Raw genomic sequence first — 24,031 nt, 5'->3', positions numbered from 1 at the left:
AACATCAGAGGACGTATCCATTGGAATAAATTGTCCAATTACAAAGTTAGCGGAAGCAAAATTCATTTAAATCATATAAATATAGAGCATCGATTCTCTAATGATAACACATAATACGGTTATAATACCCCGTATCCATCCAATAAATTCCATATATTTACATATAAATTTTATACATGAATGAAGATGAATACAAAAATAAATAATTAAATCACGCCACTAGGGCACCATTCTTGGGTGTACATCAACATCCAAGTCCCAGCCACCAGCTCCACTTAATTCGCACCCATAGGTGCTCATCAAGGGATTACCTGCATATCAACTACAAGGGGTTGTACAACGGGATTAGCTCTACAAGCTAGTGAGAGAGCAAAGGGGAATGCACATATACACAAACATACAATTTCAAACAATTCATGATGTATGTAAATGTTAGATTCATTTTTCACCTAGCACGCAAATTCTAAGTCAAGTGTATGCTATTGTGATAACTCGGGAGACACTATAGGTCACTTAACTTATCACCATAATGAAGCCTCAATTATCACGAGGGAGCCTATGCCGGTAGAAGCCATCAGACCAACAAGTGGTAGACCCTGATAGCCATCACTACCCCTGACCTGGCCTCTCTCCCCCATAGGCAACAGGTGCTCAGACTATCCAACACATAAACCCCTGTTGGTAAGGGTCGTAGTATAAGGGAGCAAGAATCCTAACCACAGATATACTACATGCAAGTCCTATCATCCTGAGAGGTATTCTGGGTGCATCAATGACCCATTCCATCAAGTACCTGGGTACCTGTACGGCACAGTGCATATAGTTCAGGATGACAGTTAACAAGTTTCATAATTAATTCTGGGGTTCCGGTACCGGTACACCCAACACCGTAACCCGATATAATAGTGAGAACATTATCACATCAAATTCATAGCAGTTCACATTTGAGATAAGTAATGCAATGCACAGGATGTTTATAATTCATATAATAGCATGATAATGATTGTTTAATATATATACAAGCCCAAACAAATCACCCAAAACCTACTCACCTAACTCGGGTGTCACCCGACGTGGTTAACATGAATGTCACAGGTGCACCTTCTATCCATCGAGTTGGGTAGCCTAAGAATGCAAGAGCAAACATCAAAATATGTATAAAGGGGTCCTATGTTATGCCCCCAAAGTTAAAATTAAGTTTCAACCAAGATAGCATGGATGGACTCATGGACAGAATCGACAGGGTCAGTCTGTCCCTGACTCTGTTCATGCCAAAAGGTTAAAACACGAGGGACAGATCCACGGATGGAACTTCCACCTGGATCTGTTCCTGCATCTGTTTGAACCTTGAGACATACCTGAGAGCAAACAGAACCCCTTTATAAATTCGTCTCTGCATCCGTTCGATCCCTCAGACATTCCCGAGAGGGAATGGAATCGTGGACGAAGGCAACAGAGTAAATCCATTCCTACATCCTTTCAAATCAGTCACTGGGATACACTGGACGGATTGACAGATGGAACCACGATGGTGACTCCGTTCGTGCGTCCGTCAAAATTTTTTCTGAGATTTCATAAAGTTTTCTCCTCCATCTTGGAACCTGGGGTTCACATGGCACTCAGGGTCATGGAGGGGTGTCCTAGGTCTCCCTAGGGTCACTAGAACCTAGGCTGATCTCATGGATCCAAGGTCACATAAAGGTTTGGCTCCATTTGGTCCAAGGGTAGGGTTTGGTGGTTTAAAACCAGAGAATCAGCAACAATGGCTGCAAAGTGGTTGATAGGAGCCTACATTAGGGGTTGGTCTTCACTATTAGAGCCCCATTTAAGGGCTAAGCCTCTCCTTGAGTCCCAAATGGAACTCTAGGTTAGCTCAAACTCAAGGAATCTACTTCAAATCAAGAATGTAAATGGAGAAGAGGGAGGTACCAAGAGATGGAGCATACCTTGGTGAGTGGAGCTCCAATAATAGCCCTAGTCAGCCTTGAAGATCCACCATCTTCTTCCTCTTTCTTCCCTTTTTTTTTTCTTTTCTTCAAACCTTGCCTAGACAGCAAGAGGAGGGATGGTAGGGCAGCCAAATCCCTTTGGCATACCTTCCATCTTCTTCCTTTCCCCTCCTATTCCTCTTCCTACTTCTTCTTCTTCTTCTTCCTTGCATCTTCTCCTCCATGGTTTGGCTTGGAGGGGGAGAGATGGGAGAATATGGGGCTAAGCCCTATCTTGTAAGGACCAAAAGAGGCCTTAGGGCTTGTTTGCCTAAGTGTCTCCAAGATATAAGGATGGTCTTTTGGGTTTAATGAACCTCAGGGCCTATTTGGCCAAGGTCACCACCTAATTAATCTATTTAGTTAGGACATGTTTGGGTCTGCCCTAAGTCTCATAAAGGACACATTAATTCTAGGGCTTGTTTGTTTCAAGCTAAGTAGAAGAATCTATTATTTATTTAAATTAAGTCTTATGGACCAACTTTTATGGTCCAACTAGCCAATTGAAGGTAAGGGTGGGGGTCCATCTTGTCCGAAGGTCTAGTTATGGTATCCGGGACACGGGGATGTGGGTCCCATATGAAAATACTCCAAAAGGGCAAGAAATGGTACAGACGGATCCATGAACGAAACCAGTCTAGTGAGTCTGTTCGAGACTCTGTTGCTGCTGTCAGGACCCAAACCTCAAGGAAAGTTGCGGGGCTTTGACCCATACTTTTTGGACTTCGAGGGGGTACGTATATTGGTAATTTAAAGTTCAAGGTCACAGGTGTTGACCATTGCCATCGTGGCATTACCCGTTGGTAAAGGTCTAATTTGACCCGGGGTATTAGGATATATTTCGGGTGCGGGTGTAACACAACGCAAGGTCACTTAGTCTTTAATCTCATTCAGGATATATGCCTAATTGTGTGTGAGGACCGTGTAAACTAGCTTTGGTCCTGCATTATTCTTTGAACCCAGACCTTGTCCTCTCTCTTTCTCTTCCCCTTCTTCTATTCTCTATCGTGCTTCAAGCCATTCTCCCCAACTTGTGTATCTTTCTTTTCTTGGCTTTTTTTCTTGGGTTTGCCTTCTTTTTCTTACTCGGTTGTAAGAACTTTGGCCAGGTTGATGTGCTTTTCGTAATGTGAGAAAAGTTCATACATATCTGCCAGTTCATCCATGATCAAGGACCTCTTTAACTCGACATCCCTGGTGTCGCTACGCAGAGCTTGGAACTTCACGATTTGGTCCAAGTTTCACACCTCCAATGACTCATCATGGCACTACTTTATAGCCAAGAGATTGGTGACTATCTTCTTGTGGACCCTGCTACTCATGAAGTGGTCCAGAAAAGCCCTTCTCAGCTCTACGAAGTTGGTCAAGAGAGTGGCCAAAGGAGCGAGAACCATTGTCTCGCCGCCCCCTTTAAGGTAGAGGGGAACGCTCTACACATTATTGCGTCTGAGGTGCCTTGGAAGAACATCAACGACTTGAAAGTTTCCAGGTGATCTTCTGGGTCTGCCGTGCATGCTTACTGTTCAATGGCCAGCATCTTGAATCCCTTTGGCAGAGATTCTGCACGGATCTCGTCAGTAAAGGCCAGATCGGTAGTGAAGTGGAAGTCATGATTTGGGGCTAGGTTCTTTCCGCTCATGACCTCTTGGATTTGATTCTGCAGCTCTAATACTTTATCGTTTAAAGCTTGTTCGGCTTTGGACATCTGGGAACCCTGGCGCTTGTTGTTCCCTTATATTTCTTTATCCTTCCGTCGAGCATTATTCGGATTACTGTGGTTCTTGCTATGCTCAAGGGAAGGGTTTCTTTCCCTGTCTTGTGGTGGACATGGTGGTATCTAGATCCCTTGCAAGAAATCACATTATAGCTCTACCATCTAATCCATCTTATTCTGCCATCGAGCCTGTAGTGCATCGAATTATTCTATCGTTACGTACAGCGACGGGTCTCCAGGGAGTCTCGGTTGAGACTCCTCTTGCTGTGATTCATTCACCTCAAGGATTAGATCATCTGCTTCATTGTGAGAGCTTGCAGGTCTGCCCAGAGCTCCTCCTTGAGCGACAACAGGAGTAGCAGCCCTAGAAATCTTTGATTGATTCTGGGTGTTTGTCATGGTGGAATCCTCGCAGGTTTTCTGTTCTTTGTTCCCACAGACGGTGCCAAAGAATGTTGCACAAAGAATATTGCTCGAGGAAAGAGCCTCAAACACTGCAACTTTCAAGCTAGCCTGGGCTAGAAAAGATTATGGAGAATGAAGAACAATCTTTTGTGTTTCTCGATTTCTCTGTTGATCAAAGAATGAATTTACATAGATGCAAGGACCCTTATTTATACAGGTTTCTTCCCAATCCCTTACCTTTGATCCTCCTTGGATCCGCCAGAGGGTTTTCTTTTGTGGTTAAATGGTCCCCCTATGCTCGGATTAGGAAACCCTTCCACAAAGGGGAATTCTTCCCTCAAATCTTGGGATCCTCGATCTTCTCGCACGCGAATCATGATTATTAGCCTTCACCCACTTGGAAGTTCTTAACTGACCTTGCTGATGTGTCTAGGCTGGTATAACCGTTTCGTTTGTGGTCTCCCTTTTTTTGGTTGTGGGCCGATTACTTACAATCCAAGTCGGTCCTTGTGTCAAGCAAGGATTGGGTAGATAAAACGTGGTGTATCAACATCCAAAATTAATCCATATATATTACACAACCCATTGTAAGTTCCAAGACATGCCATCTAATATTAGCCAATATCGATTCCAATTCATACACCATAATGTCCAAATTCTTGTTGAAAATGTGGTTTGATGTGGTGTTGCTCATTTTATACCCAAAAAAAAAATGGTGTTGCTCATTGTTGTTAACAGAGCCAACACACACATATGTTTAGTTGGAGTTGAAAATCATTGCTTTGAAAAACCTTTTTTAGTAGATGCATCAGTTTGTAACTCGATTTCGAGGTCCGTGCATTGACCTTGAATTTAAGGTGTATCATGAGAATTTTAACCTTTGAGGCATCTTTGTGTCCACGAAAGAATTTTTGGTAGATAACAGGGCTATTCATTCATGCGTGCCCAACGCCAACAAAAAAACAGGATACATGAAGAGATACAAAAAAAGGATAGGTAGCATGACAAATAGGTAGTTTGGGTAGACAAAACCCAGAACCACAGAGCGGAAAGCGACCTGGTCTTGCATGTCAAAGACTGAGCCATCCAGAGAAGGGGATGGCTGAAAGCCATTTCCCCATGAAAAGAGTTATCGACACAGCAACCGATAAGCACATGCACTTTCGTGCCAATAGAAAGGACCCCATAAGTGCCGAAAAGATCAGCGTCATCATGCCCACACGAACCGGCACAGTACCACACCGAAAGGAGCTTCGATAAACGATGATAAGGCCACCAGATTTATACGATGGAAGGGGCAACGGAGTCAGCCATATCCATGGTGACACCAACGCCAGAACCGGCATAACCTGCAAAACAACAGACAAAAGAAGAAAAAGAAAAGGGGAGGGGACATGGGCTGGGAAAAAGGGAAGGTGGAGGGGACATTGGCAGGAAAAAGGGGAAGGGGGAGGGGGTACTGGTGATGGGAGAGAAGGCGGGGGCAATGGCGATAAGAGTGGAGGGGGGGCCGTGGCGGTGAGAAAGCGTGAAATGGGTAGGGGGCATCGGTGAGGCTGATGGAGGTGGCGATGGGGCGGGTGGGGGTGAGAGAGGTGGTGGTAAGGGCAGTATGGAGGATCGTCATCGTTGTCGTCGGCTTCAGCATCATCGTTCGGCAATACCTAGGGTGATGGTTGGTGGATTGAGCTGATTTCACAAGAAAGAGACACGCCACTAAGGCGGAGAGCTTACACGCCACAAGGGTAGAGAAAGCACACAACAGGGACAGAGGTGGTGCAAGCAGCGACGGGGGAGGTTGCAGAGGTCATAGCGATTAGGGTTTTTGTATCATTCAAAGTTCTCTTTAACCACGAAAGAATTAGGCTGATAAAGAGTTTGAGTGAGAGAGAAAGATATGATCACTTACACGAGTTAATGAGGACGCCATTTGCCGTTTGCCGTTTGCCGTTTGCCGTTTGCCGTTTGCCGTTTTCCGTTTTATCCGTATGTTTTGCTAATAATTGTTGCTGTGTACACCTGTACCCTCCTCTCCTGGCAGCTCTGGGGGGAATGTGGGGTCCGTTTGTTATGAACTTACAGTCCAACGTTACGAGGTTGTGACTTGCGAATTGCGACTTACCCTTTCCTTGGCTTTGCTTCTAACAAAAAAAATTATTACACTTTGCTTTAAATTAGACTCTTACCCGAAGGAAAAAAACAAAAAAAAAGAAGAAACGGAACGCGAAAGGAAAAGAGACCACGAAGAAGATTATTTGGTTTTCCTCTTTAGATTTCACTGTTGATCCTTCTGGTCTCATGACCACGGAAAGAGAAAGGGAAAGAGGCCACAAAGAAGAATATTTGGTTTTCCTATCACTGTTTATCTTTCTGGTCTTATGATCTCGACCTGCAAGTTACCTCCGCATTTTTTTTGGGTGAATAATTTAACTCTGCATTGAACCTCGTGAAAACTGGTTCAGAGAATTCTGCTGTAAGGTTAGGGTTCTTTTCTTATTTTGTCTCTGTCCTATCCTCTGTTCCTCCATAAAAATTTTGTTTTTTTTTTCTCTAGTGTTTGATTAATCTGCTTGTTAGCCCTTTTCTATATTATTTGATCAATTTTAGAAATACAAGTTAATTTGCATGCGTAATCTATCTGGGTTTGGAAGGAATTTAATGTTTTCTGATGTGTACTTGTTTTATATGTAGGGTTGGAATTTGTTGAATGAATTAGTAATTTTTTCTTCTTGGAAACCCATGGTTTTATCTTTAATTTTAGTAAATGTTTTACAATTGATTTTGGCGTTTTATTGCTAAATTTTGATTATATAAAATGTATTAAGATTGGAGTTTGGCTTATTTCCTCTCTAGGGAGCTGTGAGTCCTTTCTTTGCTAAGAGAGAAAAGCCAACACCTTGATGTAGAGGTTTGTCCTGCTCGTTATTGTTGGTAATTAAGCTCTGTTTTACAAATGGAAAATGTTGAATTAAGCTAATATTAACCTTATTGTTGGGGAGAATTTATTTTGTGGTAGTTTTGTTCGTCTTTTATCACAATATGCAGGAAGAAAAAGAAAAGAAGAAACAAAGGAAACAACATATTCTTATGCTTATACGGCAAGAAATTAAGAGCATCTGAAGTCCCTCCCCGTAGTTTCATTTTGCATTCTATCAAAGTTTTGATCGTGATTATTTACTAAATATCGTTGTGCTAGTTTAAAGCTTAGAAATTTCAAATTGACTGTTTTAATATAATTTAAGAGTTCTGGTTACATACTTTATGTATTTATATTCTTGATATATACTGTACATATGCTCTAAAGGAGTTTCCAGCTCAGAATTTAAATAAGCTTTTAATGCAGAAGCATGATCACCAGCATTGGAGGTGGTTTGTCCTTTTTATTTTGGGCCTTTGATTTGTACTTTCTAACTTGGATGTATTGTAATAATTGTAGGCTAAATACATAGAATATTTTTTTAAAGTTGTTTTGGAAGTCTATCTGAGTTCTTTATTCGGTTTAGGAGTCCTCCCTTTTAAATCTGCGTAAGGGGGAAATTTCATTTTTAGTTGGTCTTTATTTATTTTATTAAACAAGAGTTTGATCCAATTAGCACTCTCCATTTTTGTAGCCTGTGTCGGAGAGGAGTTGATTGGATTTAGTTTAGATTGTTACTTCTTTTATGATTTAACTGTTTGAGTCAAGTAGGAAGATTAGGTTAGTTAGACTTTTATTTTTGTCTTTTTTCTTTTTTGTAAATACATGTAAAATGCTAGCCCTCACCCACAATTTGGTAATGGATTTGAATTACTTTGTTTAAATTGAAGAGATTGTAGTCTCTTCTCTCTCCTCCCTTCCCCTAACAATTTGGGCTTTCCTTCTCTCTATTGCTCTCTCCCCATGATCTAGTCTCCTTCTTCTCACTTCTCTCAAACCTGTGATCTGAAAACCTACCACAGCAGATTCTTTGATTGATTTGCATCAACTTGGTATCAACGCCAAACCTGACCATAGATACCATGGATCGTACTCTCATGTTTGCTGTCTTCCAACAACTTCAAGTTGTGCAAAAGAATTTGCGAAAGGTAATGGCGAATCTCAAAGAAACTTGCTGACAATGCAACGAATTTAAGAACCAATTGCTGGTTACATTAAATCTTAAGGAATCTTCTTTTTTGAGAAACTGATCTTAGTCGTTAAACAGTAAGTAGAAGAACAATTAGACGAGCCTTCAATCAACTTGTGGAGGAGCATGAAATGGTTTCAATTGATTTCGTGCTAACAAGTTTCATCTTTGACACTGGACTCTTTGTCACTGATTTTGTGCCTTTGGATCATATGATCTGATTGTCGGTTTCATTTGGTCAATGAGGATGGCTGCTGATCGTACGTTAAAGATCTTCCTGTTATATAAAACTTGAGGGCGAGTTTTTCAAACAAGGGGGGAATAATCTAGGAGCATGATCACCACCATTGGATGTGGTTTGGTCTTTCATTTTGGGCTTTTGATTTGTACTTTGTAACAGGGATGTATTGTAATAATGTAGGCTGGATACATAGGATAGTATTTTAAGTTGTTTTGAAGTCTATCTCAGTTATTTATTCAGTTTAGGAGTCCTCCCTGTTAATTCTGTGACAGGGAGAAGTTTCTTTTATTAAATAAGTCTTTGAGTCAATCAAGATTCTCATTTTAAGCCTACGGCTGGGAGGAGGTGATTAGATTTAGTTTAGATTGTTATTTCTTTATTATTTTAAATTAATATTTTTCAAATTTCATAAAAATCTATATTATTATGAAGTTTCTTTTATTAGATAAATCTTTGAGTCAATTAAGATTCTCATTTTGAACCTATGGCTGGGAGGAAGTGATTAGATTTAGTTTAGATTGTTGTTTCTTTTATTATTTAACTGTGTGAGTCTAGTAGGAAGCTTAGGTTAGACTTTTATTTATGTTTTTTTTTTGGGGTCTTATAAATACATGTAAAAGGCAAACCCTCACCCATGATTTGAGTAATGGGTTTGAATTAGGTTGTTTGAATTGAAGAGATTATAGTATCTTCTCTTTCCTGATGCAATAGCACTTCTGTGTATCAGCTTGAACCTGTTTGAAACCCAGACTGTGAATTGGGTCCATATATGGGTTTTGGGTCTAGTAGGATATTTATGCATTAAATTTGATTGATATTGTAATATTTTATTTTGGTAGGAGTTGGATACGCAGATGGTTCTAGCTGTCAAGTTTCCTTGTTTAAGTTTTACTTCGAATTTCTTTTCTTCTTTATAAATATGTAAGCAAACCAGCATACTCGACAGATTGAAGTATCAATTAAAGAATTGGTTTGAGTTGCCATGGGTCTGCTGACCATCGTATAATCTCATCTTTCTCCTTTTTTTTTCTCCGGTTAGATCTTCTCATTCTTTTCCCTTCGTCTTCTTCTTCTTTACTGTTACTTTGTTTCCCTTATTTTCTGTTGTTGCGACTGGCTGTACTGGCTGTACTGGCACTGGCAGTCCTGCAGATCTGAATTGACCTCCCTTGGATCTGTTTCTTTCCATCTCAAGTTCTTAGGACCCAATACTTACCTGTAGAGCGACCCAGTCCTTACAATTTGGTTTCAAAACCCAGTGTGGATTGTGGGAAACAAAACCAAGTTGAGACTGGTTTACCTTGTTCTGCCTGAACCTGTTTGCAGCCATTATTACTTCATTATTGCTTGATCTTTGGATTGGTTATTGGTCAATCCTAATAGGCCTTTGTGTTGCGATACAGTGCCTGACATTTCAGGTAAAACTGAGTTTTCATGAGTGAGTTCTCTCCTGTAGCACCAGATCTGCCCTTTCTCCTTGGCCATTGTCGAGAGGTTGAAGATACCGCTTCCCCCTCCCCCCCTAATGTAGTCCTAGGTTTGAAAAGTCAAACTAGGAGCCAATCAACCAGGATCTGCTATGAACAGGTGAATCGACTAGGTCAAAAATAGAGTTTTTGATTAAATTAGGGTTAGGGTTTGATGTATGGGTTATGTGAAGTCGAGGTAGGGGAGTCTATCAGTGAAGATGCTGAGATGTTTTGACGGGTGGAAGTGTGTAAACTTGAATGGGCAGTAACTTAGGTTTAGGGTTTAGGGTTTAGGGTTTTCAAAAGATGGAAGATGAGGGAATCTAGGGTTTAGGCTGGTCACCTGGGGCAGGGGTTTGGATCAAGCTTCCCTAATGGGGAATGGGACACTCGGTCAAAATATGGAGGGTTTCTAATGGTCAGAATATGCTTGGCAGAAAATAGGTTTTTGGGGAGACTGGAAACAAAAAGGGGGAATTTAGGTCTTGGGTTGTAAGAGGATTAGAAGAAGAATTGTTGGGGATGGGGAAGATTCAAACTCACTGTTGTTGTAGAATTTCCTTGGCAACAGCTTGTTTGATTGTAGATCTTGAATAAAAATCGAAACTTGAATTGAGCTTGAAAGTAGGGCTTCAAAAGAACAAAGAGAGCTTGAACGAACCACCCGGGCTTCACACCGCAAGGTGTCGATTAGATCAAACACCAATCCCACCAGCCTTGATCAAACACAAGACGAAAATCTTCAATGGAGAAGAAGAGCAACATAAAGCTTTTCATTAATATCAAAATTCGTACTCAATAACTGACCCCCCTTTCCAATTTTATATAAAAAATAAAAAAAACTCAAAAATAGACTACTACATTAAAAAGGAAAAGCCTAACCCAATCCTTAACCTACTAGGTGACTTAAACTGATTAGGAAACTGAAATAGACTCAAACAAAGTCCTAATCTAGCCCCACTAAACACTTAAAAGAAACTACTAAAATAACTTAAATTGAACCTTTGGTTGAACCGGTTTAATTTATGAACAAAAACACCAAAATAAAACTAAATATGGAACTAAAACAACTAATCCCATATGCAACCTAATTACCATGTTTTAGGCCCAAAAAAGTGGCCTATCACATAGAAAACCCATGGAATCGAAGGCCCAACACATATAATCCTATCAAAATAAGCATCTTTTGGTGATGTATCCGCATCAACCCTTCCCCTTGCGGTATTAAATGGTATTCTTTTCATGTGAAGGCCGTGCTTGGCACGTTGGTCAAGTGCTCACTTGCTGAATGCTTGGTCACGGGTTCAAGTCCTAGAAACAGCCTCTCTGGAAACAAGGGTAAGGCTGCGTACATTTGACCTTCCCCAAACCCTGCTAAACGCGGGAGCCTTGTGCATTGGGTATGGCCTTTATTCTTTTCATGTGACCTAAAAACCCCTTGTGCTTCTTATTAAATTAAAGTCTCTCCAGAAATTATGTATGCTTCCAACTCTGTCCCCATACAAAAAATATAAATGATATTTCTATCTGAACCCACATACACGCTCTAAAATAGCCCATTACAATTCTGGTTAATTGCCAGATTGCCACTACTATCACACATTGATCCGTTTAGGCACTTAGGTAGGCCTATAGCTATCTCAAACGGGGTTTTCAAACCCGTGATTGCATCAATTTGGTATCAACAACACCTTGTCAGCTTCAAGCCATGATTGACCCACTGCAATGGCATGTTTAGGAGAAGGAAACATGCACCATTGTGCCCCATCAAAATAAGAGCAAATAGAGAACTCTACAAAGATATCATCATCATCAGAGTTGATAATGATTTCACCAGTTGACTGCCTATCTACCACTGATTTTGAAACTAGGCTTTCACTGAGCCCTTCAACTATGAATAGGGAAGGAATCTTTCCATTGGGCAAATGAACTCTAGTTTGGAAAACAAACCCATGGCTAGTTTGGGCCCTTGAATTGTATCACCCATTAATCATTATGAGTCATGGCTGTTCCCCTTGAATTCTCGCCACCTCCCCCTTCCCCCCCACCCCCACCCCCACCCCCCACCCCCACCCCCCAAAAAAAAAAAAGAAACAAAAAGAAAACCAAGTGGAAGTCCCACTTTCAGGGCATTTTTTGCATAAACTAGGATCTCAGATTGGTGCCTTGTCTTCAGGCTGGCTGCTTGCCATCAGACCAAGCAAACCCTCCTTCTCCCTTTTATTATTAATATTAAAAATATATCAAAGGTTTGTGTGTGTTTTTTTTTGTACGGACTGCAATCGGCAGTCTTTATAGTTTGTATCATTTGGTGGTTTAAGACTTGCCATACAATAGATCTACCTGCAAGGTTGTCTAGAAACCGTAGTTTTCAAGGCCTCGTCTAGGCCACACCTAGACCTCAAGGCCCTTCAGAATGGGCAAGGCCTGCAGTCACCTAGTTTTTCTACAACTTTGCCCTTGCTTTGGTCACCAAGGCCTTGCCTAGGCATCATCGCCTTGGTCGTGTTGGCCATTTTTTCAACCTAAGCAAGCGCCATTCTGGGTTTTATATTTTAAACTCATTTATGATTGAATGCTTTGTGATGCGCCTTACCACAACTTATCATGTTTTTGAGGCAGATAAAATTGGCAAAAAAATATAGGTAAGTCCTAAAATCTTGGTAACTAGAAAAGTGATCTTGATCATTTATTGCATGTTTTAATTATTGATTGGTGAAAGCTTCATGGCTCTTCTTTGGTTTATATTTTATATTACTACTACCTAGACTGTATTAACATAACTTGGCAAGGAAACCAGGCCATAGGACTAAACCAAGAATGAGCCAATATGTTTAATTTTGAGTGTCCAGTGGGTTATATGGGCCATGGGCTTAGCATTTTTGGGTTTACTGTTGTAATGGTTCCATTCTATAAGCCCCGATATGAAGGATTTAAGTCCTATGCAGGATTAGTGTTTCTATTGTAGTAAATTCTGTTCTTTAAACCCCAAGGGGTAGCACAGTTGGCAAGGGACAAAGCCTAAGGAAGCTAAAGGTCCTGAGTTCAACTCCGCCTGCCCCCTTGGGGCCACCCGCCTGAGAGGAAACTCCCTGGTCAACATGGTGGCCCCAGTAGCTCATGGTTCGTGGTGTTGCGGGGGTCATACACGAGCCCAGGGGGATTTAGTTGTCCAAAGGCAGGATACCTCCTGTTCCAAAAAAAAACAAAAAATCTGTTCTTTATTTTAGTAGCGTTTCCTAGGATAGTTGGATAAATGCTACAATCCAGCCATAGTTTCTATTTGAAGAGACTTAAGTTGTAAGGGATTCTCCCTGCCGTACATAGGGCTTTCCTATTTTGTATATTTGTGTAAAGTTATAAATAAAGAGTAGGGGATCATTGATAGAGCTAAGCTCACTAAATAGTAACAAACACCCAACCCACAAGTATGACTATTAGGTACTGGTATACAGCACTCAGCAGTATAAGACTAATAATAACAGCAGTAATAATAGTCAGATCAGACCTAAATTAGGTCGACAGTAAAGTCATAGTAAGGGTGTTGTAATCCAATCCCAAAGAATAATCACAGTCCAACAATTAGATTACAACTACCGCAGGCCTACAGTATAAGGAGGCTTGCTGTCAAATTTAGTAAGTGGGTAGAACTGTCAAACCCTAGGGTAGAACACCCCCAAATTAATATTAACCTCCAAAATGTGTGAGTCACCTGATGGATAGATCACTGGTTACAACTCAAATCCAAAATTAGCAACTGGTGGTTAAGAACAACAACCCAGCAGTATCAGCCAATGGAACCAGTGATGGGGCCAAAGTTTCCATTGAAGGAAGAGGCTGTGATACTATATTAGACTTCAGAAAGCCACAACTGATGGCTGGATGTGGGGTAATGACTCATGAAACAAATTAGAAACTGTAGGAGGAATATAGAAACTTACAGTCACAAGACAACCAGCCAAGGGATTTGGCTGAAACCACCATCGACGGGGAGGTTCAGATAGAGTAATAAACTCTCAAAGTTTGGGAGGTAGCTGATGGGCCAAACAGAAGGTATTGTGGCCTGTAACTTGCTGTGACAGGATGCCAACAGATGGTACCGCAGGGTAGAACAGAGACTCCAATATCAGCTTCTGTTGTGGATCAATAGAATAGCCTTCTAATGATGTAACAGCAACAACAGTAGGGGAATTATATGAATCGAAACCTCACTGTGAAATCCTTGTTGGAGGTTAACAAAATAGAAACAAGGGAGAAGAAGGGGTAGAAGAGAAAAGGGAAGGAAGAAGGGGGATATGACCAAGGCCTCTCACCTATGGCCTTGGTCAATCTCTCACTAACCTAATAGGCTTCTCACCTCTCACTACATCTCACAACATTCATTGCTAAACAGCCAAGCTTTTCATTCATCAATAAATAGTGGGTATAGGCTTGAAGCCTTACAATTAAACAGAGTGCTGGTAGCACTAGAAACAGAATACGGACAGTATTAGGTAACCCACGCATTTCAGGAACCTTGTACAATATAAAAAATCTTAAATAAAAAGAAAAACACGTAAGAGCCTATGTAGTATCTACTAAAGGGCATCCCCAGTGCACAAGGCTCCCACCACTGCAGGGTCTGGGGAGGTTCATAATGTACGTAGCCTTACCCTTGTTTTCACAGAGAGGTTGTTTCCAGACTCAAACCCGTGACCACTTGGTCACAATGGAGCAACCTTTACCATTGCACCAAGGCCCACCCTCAAAATAGAAACTTCTATGGGATGATACTACCTACTAATATCCATTACATAGTAACTAAATAAAATTAGAAGGTGGAAGCTAGCTGTCTCGCCATGCAAGAAATTATTGATGCCAACTTAATGGGCTGGAAATTAGTTCCACAACTGAACTAAGCCCAGCCCAAGGGCTGGCTCGATGGAGGCTTAATGGCTAGGATATTGCTAGCCCTTCTTCTGTCTTTCCTCCTTCGATCTACATCAATCATACATTCATACCCACTACCAATGATTTGAACAATTTGTTAAGCTTATTCTTGCTATTTTTGTGAGATTCAGAGGCTCTTTGCTGTGAGATGCAGTGAAGTCCTTGTTGGGATGCCTAGGTAGCTTGGTGTTATGCCAAGTTGGACTGGTAAGATGCTAGTCAATTTATAGGTGGGAAGCCTATTTCATATCCTGCATCTTATATCTTATGTCTTCTTCTCCTTCTCTTTTCCCCATTGATTCCTATCATTAATAGCAATACTCTGCCATAGTTTGAACCTTGTGGCAGAACCTTTCTTTGCCTTGTTTCTAGAGCTGTAAATGGATAGCCAAAAATCCAAATTCGATCAGCATCCATATCCGATTAGGGACATCTGTTTTAGTTTAGAGATATCCGGAAAAAAATCTGAATACTCCGATAAAAATCCTTCTGGAAAAAAATCCGAATACTTAATAATAAAAAACTAAGTAAATAATGATCTTGAGGTTTTTTTGAAGATTCAACGGTTCTAGAATATGAGGAAAAGAGAATCATGATCTAAGAGATATGGATTGAGAGTGAATTGTATTCGCTAGGGAGGAGGAAGGTCCGGGTTACACAAGGTAGAGATGTAAACGGATGGTCGAAAATCCGAATTCGATCCGCATCCGAATCCATCCAAATCCGTTTTAGAGGTATTCATATTCGGCCAAGGAATATCCGGATCCAATCACATCCGATCTGTATCCGAGTCGAATCTGACCCGTTTACAGGCCTACTTGTTTCTAGGATTCATTTAGTTACTATTTTGCACAACTCTTGCTATGATGTTTGCACTACTTTCTGTTTTCTTTCTCAAGTTTCTATTTTGGTTCTAGTTGCTAACATAGTTGTCACGTCGTCACGGCGATCTAAGTCGGTGGAGGGGTGTCATGTCGATATATCGACATGTCGCCCGCCATGGCGATCATATCGACCATGTTTTATTTTTTATTTTCTCTATTTTTAATGTCATTTTGTATGCTATAATATATACCCCATAACATAAAAAATTAACATGAAGAAAGTGTACTACTAATCTACTATGGTTTAATTCATGAAAGTGTAATATCCATTAGTGTATATGAAATCATGGATTATCAAATAATTGATAGCAATAGTCTTGCTAATAATAAAGTTGAAAAATCATGAGAGTTGAGATATGATTCATATGAAAGTGACTACAAAAGTAACAAAACAAAAAAACAATTACAAGAACGTAATTTATATTGAGTGAATAAAGCTAATAAACAACCCATTTAAATAAAAAATAAAAATTGTTGATGTGAATATGTGATTGTGTATTAGTCAATAGTGTATTAGTGTTTTCTGTTTGATGTTTTTTTAATTTTTTTTATGTTAAAGGAAAAAGCATTAAAATAAAAATTGGTTAAAAAAAATTATTGTTAAAAAATTAAGTTTTATAATTTGAAACAACCATGTCGTCCGATATGGCCATATGTCGTGGTATGGCGTCCATGGCAGCGCCATGGTGACGGCATGGAGGCCATATCAGTTGATATTCTTACATCATCCATATCGGGGGTCGATATGCCCACTTCTCCAGCGATATGACGCCATGGCGCCGCCATGGCATCGATATGGCGACACTATGACAACTATGGTTGCTAATCTGTGAGTTATTCACTGCTGTTCTCTAGTCTCAAATTCTGTTTTGGTAGTATTGGTAGTTTCTATTTTCTATATTCACTTTCCATGTCGGTTTTCTCTGTACTAAATCCTTTGACTCACTTTCTATTTTGGTTCCACTTGCTATTCTACCTTCTAGTTGCTTTTACATGATGTTTTTAAATCTGATTCCAAATTTTCAGCTAGTTACTAATTTAGGGTTGTTTCCAGGTCACGCTATTTACATATGGCTAGTTGCGATAGCAACAACCAGCATGAATTGATAGAGAGGGTGAAATATGGAGGCGCTGTTCCACTTTGTGAACCAGATAACTGCTCCAGTGGTTGGGCTTCCCCCCCAGGAGACAAGTTTATGGTCAGAGGTCCAGAGTACTTTTCTACAAGGGTTAAGATTCCTGCTGGTGAATTCCTTCTAAAACCTCTTGGATTTGATTGGATAAAAGGGCCTACGAAGATTGTGGAAGTTTTAAACCATCCAGATAGCCGCATTAGGCAGGCTCTTCAGGATGAGTTTCCTGCAGGTGGTAAACCTTTTGTTTGGGCTTTCAATCTTCAAGTCCCAAGTAAGGAAAATTATAGTGCTGTGGCATATTTTGTGGCATTGGAGGCAATCCTGGAGGGGTCCTTGATGGACCGATTCTTAAAAGGGGACGATGGATTTCGAAACTCGAGGCTTAAATTGATAGCCAACATTGTGAAGGGTCCATGGATAGTTAGAAGAGCTGTTGGGGAGCAGGCAATATGTATACTTGGACGAGCAGTTTCTTGCAAGTATTTTATAGGACACAATTACATAGAAGTTGATATTGATATTGGAGCTTCAATGGTTGCAAATGCAATTGTTCATCTTGCATTTGGCTACATCACAACACTGACTGTTGATCTGGCATTTTTTATTGAGAGTCAGACTGAGTCAGAGCTTCCAGAAAGGATCTTAGGAGCTGTAAGATTCTCGGACTTAAACCCAGCTTCAGCCAGGTCAATTGAGCAACATTCTACTGAGGGTGTCAGAAATTTGCAATCTTCTCTGCCAACACGATTATGGAAATCACTGGGACAAGGCTTCACAAATCTTGTACACCCTGGCGCTCAGGAAAGTAGCTCTGGTTCCATGTCAGCACATGTCAATGGCAATGCCAATCATGAAGACTGCACTGATGGCAGTATTAAAAAATGGTAAGTTTCCAATGTTTTAATAATGGAGAATTGATTTTCAGAGCTAATTTTTATCTATAGTCAGTTTTAAGAATACCCAAATTTTTTTAGAAAGGGTTGTGTTTATTTATAATTTTTTCAATTATATGTCCAGATACTCTCCTTAATTACCATTCTGTACCATCTCTATACTCAAATGAGTGTACATTTTTTTTTTCGTATTTTTATGGAAAGTGTAGTCCATTCTTTGTTTTGTAGCCCATCTCTCTCTCTCTCTCTCTCTCTCTTTTCCTGAATAGGATTTTATTAGAAATACGAAAATGGGAAGGGGGAAGGGCCAATATGCCCCATCCAGACAAACATTGTACTGCACACACCAAGGAAAAGAAAAGAAAAGAAGGGGGAGGGGGTGGAAACAAATAATTAGTTGAAATTAGTGTTTAGTGTGTACTTTCTGATAAGAATTATAGAGAGCTGGCTAGAAAATGAAGAGATATCCTGATTTATTTGACCTTTATGCTTTTGTATAGTGAACTTTTTCAGCTTTCATTTGTGGCTTCATGGATGTGTTTATATATCTGCAGATTGGTTTGGCCCATGGGAAGAGAAGGGAACCTGAAAAATACTAAATATCTAGAAGTTGTATGTAGCCATCTGGTATATTGCACTCCATCATGCTGACTCAGTGATTCTTCCCTCAACTAAATTATTTTAGTCTGAGCAACTTGGCATGGCTGAAGGCATTAGATGGCTCCTCTGTTTTTCACAAGCTGAATTTCTTTGCTGTGACTGTGATTACAGGGCATTTGTATCATTCCCATCAAGCCAGGTTATTTAAATTGTTGTCAGCATGGATTTCTATTACTTGTTGATAATGAAATATCTATGTCGGCACTGAACAATTTTTCAGTAGCTAAATTAGTCTTGAATTGTTGTTTTCACCATGATTTCTCATGAATTATGAACCATTTCATCTGTAATTGATGTATTTATCCGTAGAGAATTGATTTACATACTTATGGTTGTCTGAATAATGGTGTTAAGGGTGTCAATTTGGCTCTGGAAGCAGGAACTTCCTGTAACGATTCGCTAAAACACGGAGCCGACCCATCCTGTTTCTAAATGGGACAGTTCTAGGAGCTGATTGTGGGATCAATTATTAAATGGGGTGGGTTTTCCAACGGGTTTAGAACCGAAAGACCAATAAGGAACTTACTTATTGGAACCACTAAGACCCGATTAACATGCATGCCTACTTATTGGGAAAATCTTGTTACCACGGTTAGTGTAAAAAAATTACCTTACTTTTTTGTCTTTTTATTATTAATTTTTTATTCAATGGTAAATCCAATCATTCACATAAATGTTGCATTAAAAACTGTTGAGATGTGTTACCTGATATTATAAGGGTATTTTTGGTTTTTTATTTATGTTTTATTTATGTACTTTTGAACAAGGGTAGGATTGTAATTTGGGTTGTGACACTGTTCACGTGAATAGTGTTGTGAATAGTGTCGTGAACAATGTTTTCCTTTGTAATCTCTTTTATTATTATTATTATAAATAGAGAGCTTAACTGATCTCATTGATCGTTCAAACCATTCACAAAATTCCTGTTTTGTTAACATGGCATCAGAGCCAAATACACTCTGACCTAGGTTTTCAAAACCCACCTCCCTCCCTTCGATTTTTTTTTCCTTCCCTCCATCGAGCTTCTTCCCTTCTTCTTTCTTCCTTTCTTTTGGTTCTTTTTCTCCCATTAGGGCAGCACTACTGAGGTGATCGTAATGATCTAGCTGCTGCCCCCCCCCCCCCAATATACCTCCTTTTTTATGCCTCTTGTTTGAATCGAGTGGAGTTGAAGCACTGTCTGCGATTTGAAGATTCTTATTTTTTTTGGAGATCAGGCCTCTGCATCTGTTTTGGCTGCATCTTCTATTGTGGGATCTTTATTTGATATTGTTCTCAGCCCCTATTCACTTCATCAGATTGGTTGAAGACCCCAGCCCCTTATCGATCTCTCTTCTCAGGGTTTTTTTTTCAAAACCCTGACATTAATCGATCTTAGGGTTGGGCTGTTGGTTCCTACTGCATCTGATTGGCACCCTTGCTGCCTTCATTCGACATCATTCCCAGCCTATATATCTGAGATTTTTTGCTCCAATACAGCCCTTTTCTATTGGGGGTCGATTTCAGAATTTTTTTGGATATTTTTTGGCTGTTTGCTGCTTCATTGAAGATTGGTTACCTGCTGCTCCTCATGGTTCTAATTTTGCCTCAGGTACTCCAGTCAGTAGTCTGTGTGCATCGGCTATATCCAGTCCTTGGATTATAGATTTCAGTGTCATTGACCACATGACTGGTTCCTCCCATGTATTTCATCTTTATTCCCCATCTTCTGGCAAAGACAGTGTTCGAGTAGCTAATGGTTCCCTTTCTCCTATTAATGGGAAGGGTTCCATACGCTGCTCATCTACCCTTTCATTAAAATCTGTTTTGTATGTTCTGTCCTTTTCTACCAACCTTCTCTCTATTAGTAGTCTAACTAGATATCTGAACTGCAAACTGACTTTTTTCCCTTCTCATTGTGTCATACAGGATCTGGAGACGGGGCACACGATTGGGGGTGGTAAGATGTAGGGTGGTCTCTACTTACTTGACCCGGGTCAGCCTTCTACTTTGCATTCACTTCCTCTACTGACTCATCATTTACAGATCCACCTCATCCCCCGACCTTCATCTCACGCTGCCGGACTTGGTCATCCATCCCTTAGTACTTTGTCTCTTTTGTTTCCGAGCTTGATTAAGCATTGTAATAGGAATGAGTTTTTATGTGAGGTTTGTATTTTGGCCAAACAGACTCGTTCTAGTTATTTTTCCTTAAATAAAAGAAGTGAGTTTCCTTTTGCTTTGGTTCATTCTAATGTGTGGGGCCCTGCCCGTTGTACTTCCCTTTCTAGTCATCGATGGTTTGTCTCGTTTATTGATTGTTATACTAGTGCCACTTGGGTGTACATGATGAGCCATAAAAGTGAGGTCTTCCGCTGTTTTTAATTATTTCATCGTATGGTTCAGACCCAATTCAATGCCACCTTGCGCATTTTACGCAGTGATAATGGCAGAGAGTACATGGAGGGTCAGTTCCAGCTTTATTTGGCTGCACATGGTATTGTCCATCAGACCAGCTGTGTTGACACACCCCTGAATGGGGTTGCTTGAAAGGAAAAATAGACATCTCCTTGAGGTAGCCCGGGCCATTATGTTTGCCCGGCAGGTTCCTTCTCACTACTGGGGTGATGCCATTCTTACCGCTGCTTATCTCATCAACCACGTGCCTACCCGTGTCCTTGATGGTCGTTCCCCCGTTGATCTCCTCCAGGGTTCCTCCTCCTTTGTGGTTCTCCCCAAAGTTTTTGGTTATGTTTGCTATGTCCGCAATCATCATCCTCATGGAAAATTTGATCCACGGATCATTCGGTGTATTTTTCTGGGTTATTCTGCGACCCAGAAAGGATACAAGTGTTACCATCTACCTTCTCGTCGTACTTTTGTCTCCATGGATATTGTGTTTCATGAGTTATTTTCATATTATTCCCAGACACCTCTTTAGGGGGAGCAGGATCAAGGTTTTGAAGATGTGTCTGCTATTCTTTCGGCTTCTATTCAGGGGGAGCCCTCTGTAACTTCAGCTCCTATAGTGGCTCCTATTCAAGGGGAGCGTAGACTAGTCAGTCAAATCCCTGTTGATAAGGTATATACCCGGGAGCGCACAGGACAAGTTGAGACTACCACCACCACCATTCCACCTCCACAATCGTCTGCACTTGATCCAGATCCAGACCCTACTACATCATCTGGTAAGGATCCTTCCCTTGACTTACCTATCGCTGTTCGTAAAGGCGTTAGGTCATGCACCCAACACCCCATCTCCAATGTTGTTTCGTATGATGCTTTATCTCCTTCCTATCGTGCATTTGTTTCTTCTCTTTCCTCTGTTTCTATTCCTCAGAAATGGCAGGAGGCGATTGTAGATCCAAATTGGAAAGCAACCATGATGGAAGAAATGACGACCTTACTTAAAAATGAGACATGGGAGCTAGTTGTTCTTCCTTTGGGTAAGAAACCAGTCGGGTGCAAATGGGTATTTGTTGTCAAGCAGAAGCTAGATGGAACAGTGGATAGATATAAAGCTAGGCTTGTGGCCAGAGGCTTCACTCAGACTTATGGGATCGACTACCAGGAGACATTTGCCCCTGTTGCGAAGTTGAACACTTGTCCAGGTCTTCTTGTCTTGTCTTTGTCAACTTTGGTGGGACCTCTGATGAGTTGGATGTAAAAAATGCATTTCTTCATAGGGAGTTGGAAGAGGAGGTTTATATGGATGTTCCTCCTGGTTTTTCCTCTGACAAGACCCATGGGAAAGTTTGTAGGCTCAAAAAGGCACTCTATGGGTTGAAGCAATCTCCACGGGCATGGTTTGGTAGGTTTCATAAAGCCATGGTCTACTGAGGATACAAACAGAGTCATGCTGATCACACTCTGTTCATCAAGCGACTGAACCTCTCTTCCTCATCGTCTTCACTTGCTGGGTCGAGTGGGGCCAATTCTTGTTCTAACTATTTTCGCCTGAGACAAATCTCTTCATTAGAGGCTTGAGACTGTGTTACCTTTGGAATGGGCTTTAGCCCAGTAATAGCTTTGATAATTTTTTCTGTGGTACGGTGGGTGATATTGCACCCATCCCACCATTTACGTAGAAGATCCTGGCCAGGGTTGGCAGGGTCGCCTCTTGAGTTTCCATCTCTTGGACTTGGTACTCCCAGTACATGATCCACGCAAGGTGGCACTGTAGGAAGAATCTTAGTAGGTCCGCCTGTCTTGGGACCTTTTGAGTAATTTTGCAGAACTTTGTAAATACCTCCTTAAGAGATGCAGGAAGTATCTCTTCTATTGGTCCGTAGGTGTGCCACCATCATGAGAACCAATTTGGGATGTTGTTATTGAACTTATAGTCGAAGCAGAAGAACCACGAGTGTCTTCCCTTCTAATTTTACCACAAGAATGCGTGGTGCCAAGCATCCAGGTAATCAAAATAGTGGTAACCTTTGGGGTTGAAAACTTGGGAGAAACTTCTGTGGGATAGGGGACCTGTGCCCCAGTCTTCAGTACTAAGGATCTTGAGGATGGTAACTGAAGAATGGGTTACCAGAGATTTGTCTGTTTTGTCAAAATTTTGTTTGATCCTGATAGAATCTGTATCTACGAGAATGAACTCATAGAACTCTTGGGTTTTTGAAGGATTTGGAGAATAAAAGTGCCAGTCTGGGTAAAACATCCTCCTGGCAATATCTGCTGTGGAGGTGCACTTTTGAATGTAGTGATCTTCTAAGATAGTAAGGTCTTGGAAGATTCCTTTGTTAATGTACTGGCTCTTTTGAATAGGCTTTGGTGCTTGATGGACTGACCTTTAAGTGGGGATGTTGGCCACTGACTTGGAGGAACTTGGTTTTGAAATTGTTTGGGATGTCCTTACGACCACGTGGGAAAAGGGAACAAGTGAAGTATCTTGAGAGGAGCTTGCTATTTGTTTAGGCGGGGGAGCCTTGGCATAGGTAGCTTTTGATTTGACCCTAGAAAGGGGGTTATCTTCTTTAGGAGGCATGGCTTGAATGGAGTTTATGGCCTTTGGTCCCTGTAGGAATTCCCGGGTGAGAAAGTTAGGGATCGAATTTAACTCTCCTTTTATATATTCAATGTCAAAATCAAAACTTGATAATAAAGCTTTCCATCTTGCAAAAATTTGTTTTGATGCAATGTTTTGAACATCATTTTTCAAAACTTGTTTTGCTGCACTGCAGTCAACTCTTACTAAGAATTTTTTATTCAATAAATCACTTTGAAACTTTTGAATGCAAAGAACTACTGACAATATTTCCTTTTTTATTGTGCTGTAATTCTTTTGGGCATTGTTCCATAGTCCAGAGGTGTACTGAATTAGGTTTTCTTTCCCTTTATCTATTTGTTTTAGGATACCTCTGTAACCTATGTCTGAGGCATCAGTTTCAACAACCTTGGGGAGGTCTGGGTTTGCTAAGGTTAAGCAGGGAATCTCCTTAACCAGTTTCTTGATTTCTTGAACGGCTTTTGTTTGTGGCTCTCCCCAAGCAGGGGCTTTCTTCTTGAGCCTTTGATAAAGAGGTTCACAGATCTTGCTTATTGAGGGAAGGAAGTCCCTGACATAGTTCAGACTTCCTAAAAACCTTTGTAATTGTTTCTTTTCAAGGATTTGATCAGGA

General features: G+C 40.7%; 1 protein-coding gene across 3 annotated transcripts; it reads left to right on the top strand.

Moving 5' to 3' along the window:
• Positions 1–6,420: 6,420 nt before the first annotated feature.
• On the top strand, positions 6,421–18,759 carry LOC122656277 (protein ENHANCED DISEASE RESISTANCE 2). 3 transcript variants are annotated; one of them, XM_043850759.1, is made up of 4 exons: positions 6,421–6,507; positions 6,538–6,585; positions 16,791–17,756; positions 18,320–18,759. In XM_043850759.1, coding segments are annotated over exons 3-4 (951 nt in total). In that variant the 5' UTR covers positions 6,421–6,507; positions 6,538–6,585; positions 16,791–16,806; the 3' UTR covers positions 18,321–18,759. The 3 variants fall into 3 exon arrangements, with proteins under 3 accessions (XP_043706694.1, XP_043706693.1, XP_043706692.1); XM_043850758.1 differs by having other exon boundaries at positions 18,268–18,759; XM_043850757.1 differs by lacking the exon at positions 18,320–18,759 and having other exon boundaries at positions 16,791–17,760.
• The last annotated feature ends 5,272 nt before the right edge of the window (positions 18,760–24,031 follow it).

This window comes from Telopea speciosissima, chromosome 3 (assembly GCF_018873765.1).
Source record: "Telopea speciosissima isolate NSW1024214 ecotype Mountain lineage chromosome 3, Tspe_v1, whole genome shotgun sequence".
NCBI classification, from domain to species: Eukaryota; Viridiplantae; Streptophyta; class Magnoliopsida; order Proteales; family Proteaceae; genus Telopea; species Telopea speciosissima.
The sequence above is the reverse complement of the archived record's forward strand: the minus strand, read 5'-3'. Positions and strand labels throughout refer to the sequence as shown.

Coding starts and splice junctions, on each gene's coding strand:
- LOC122656277 (XM_043850757.1), top strand. CDS start 16,807: ATGGCTAGTTGCGATAGCAACAACCAGCATGAATTGATAGAGAGGGTG.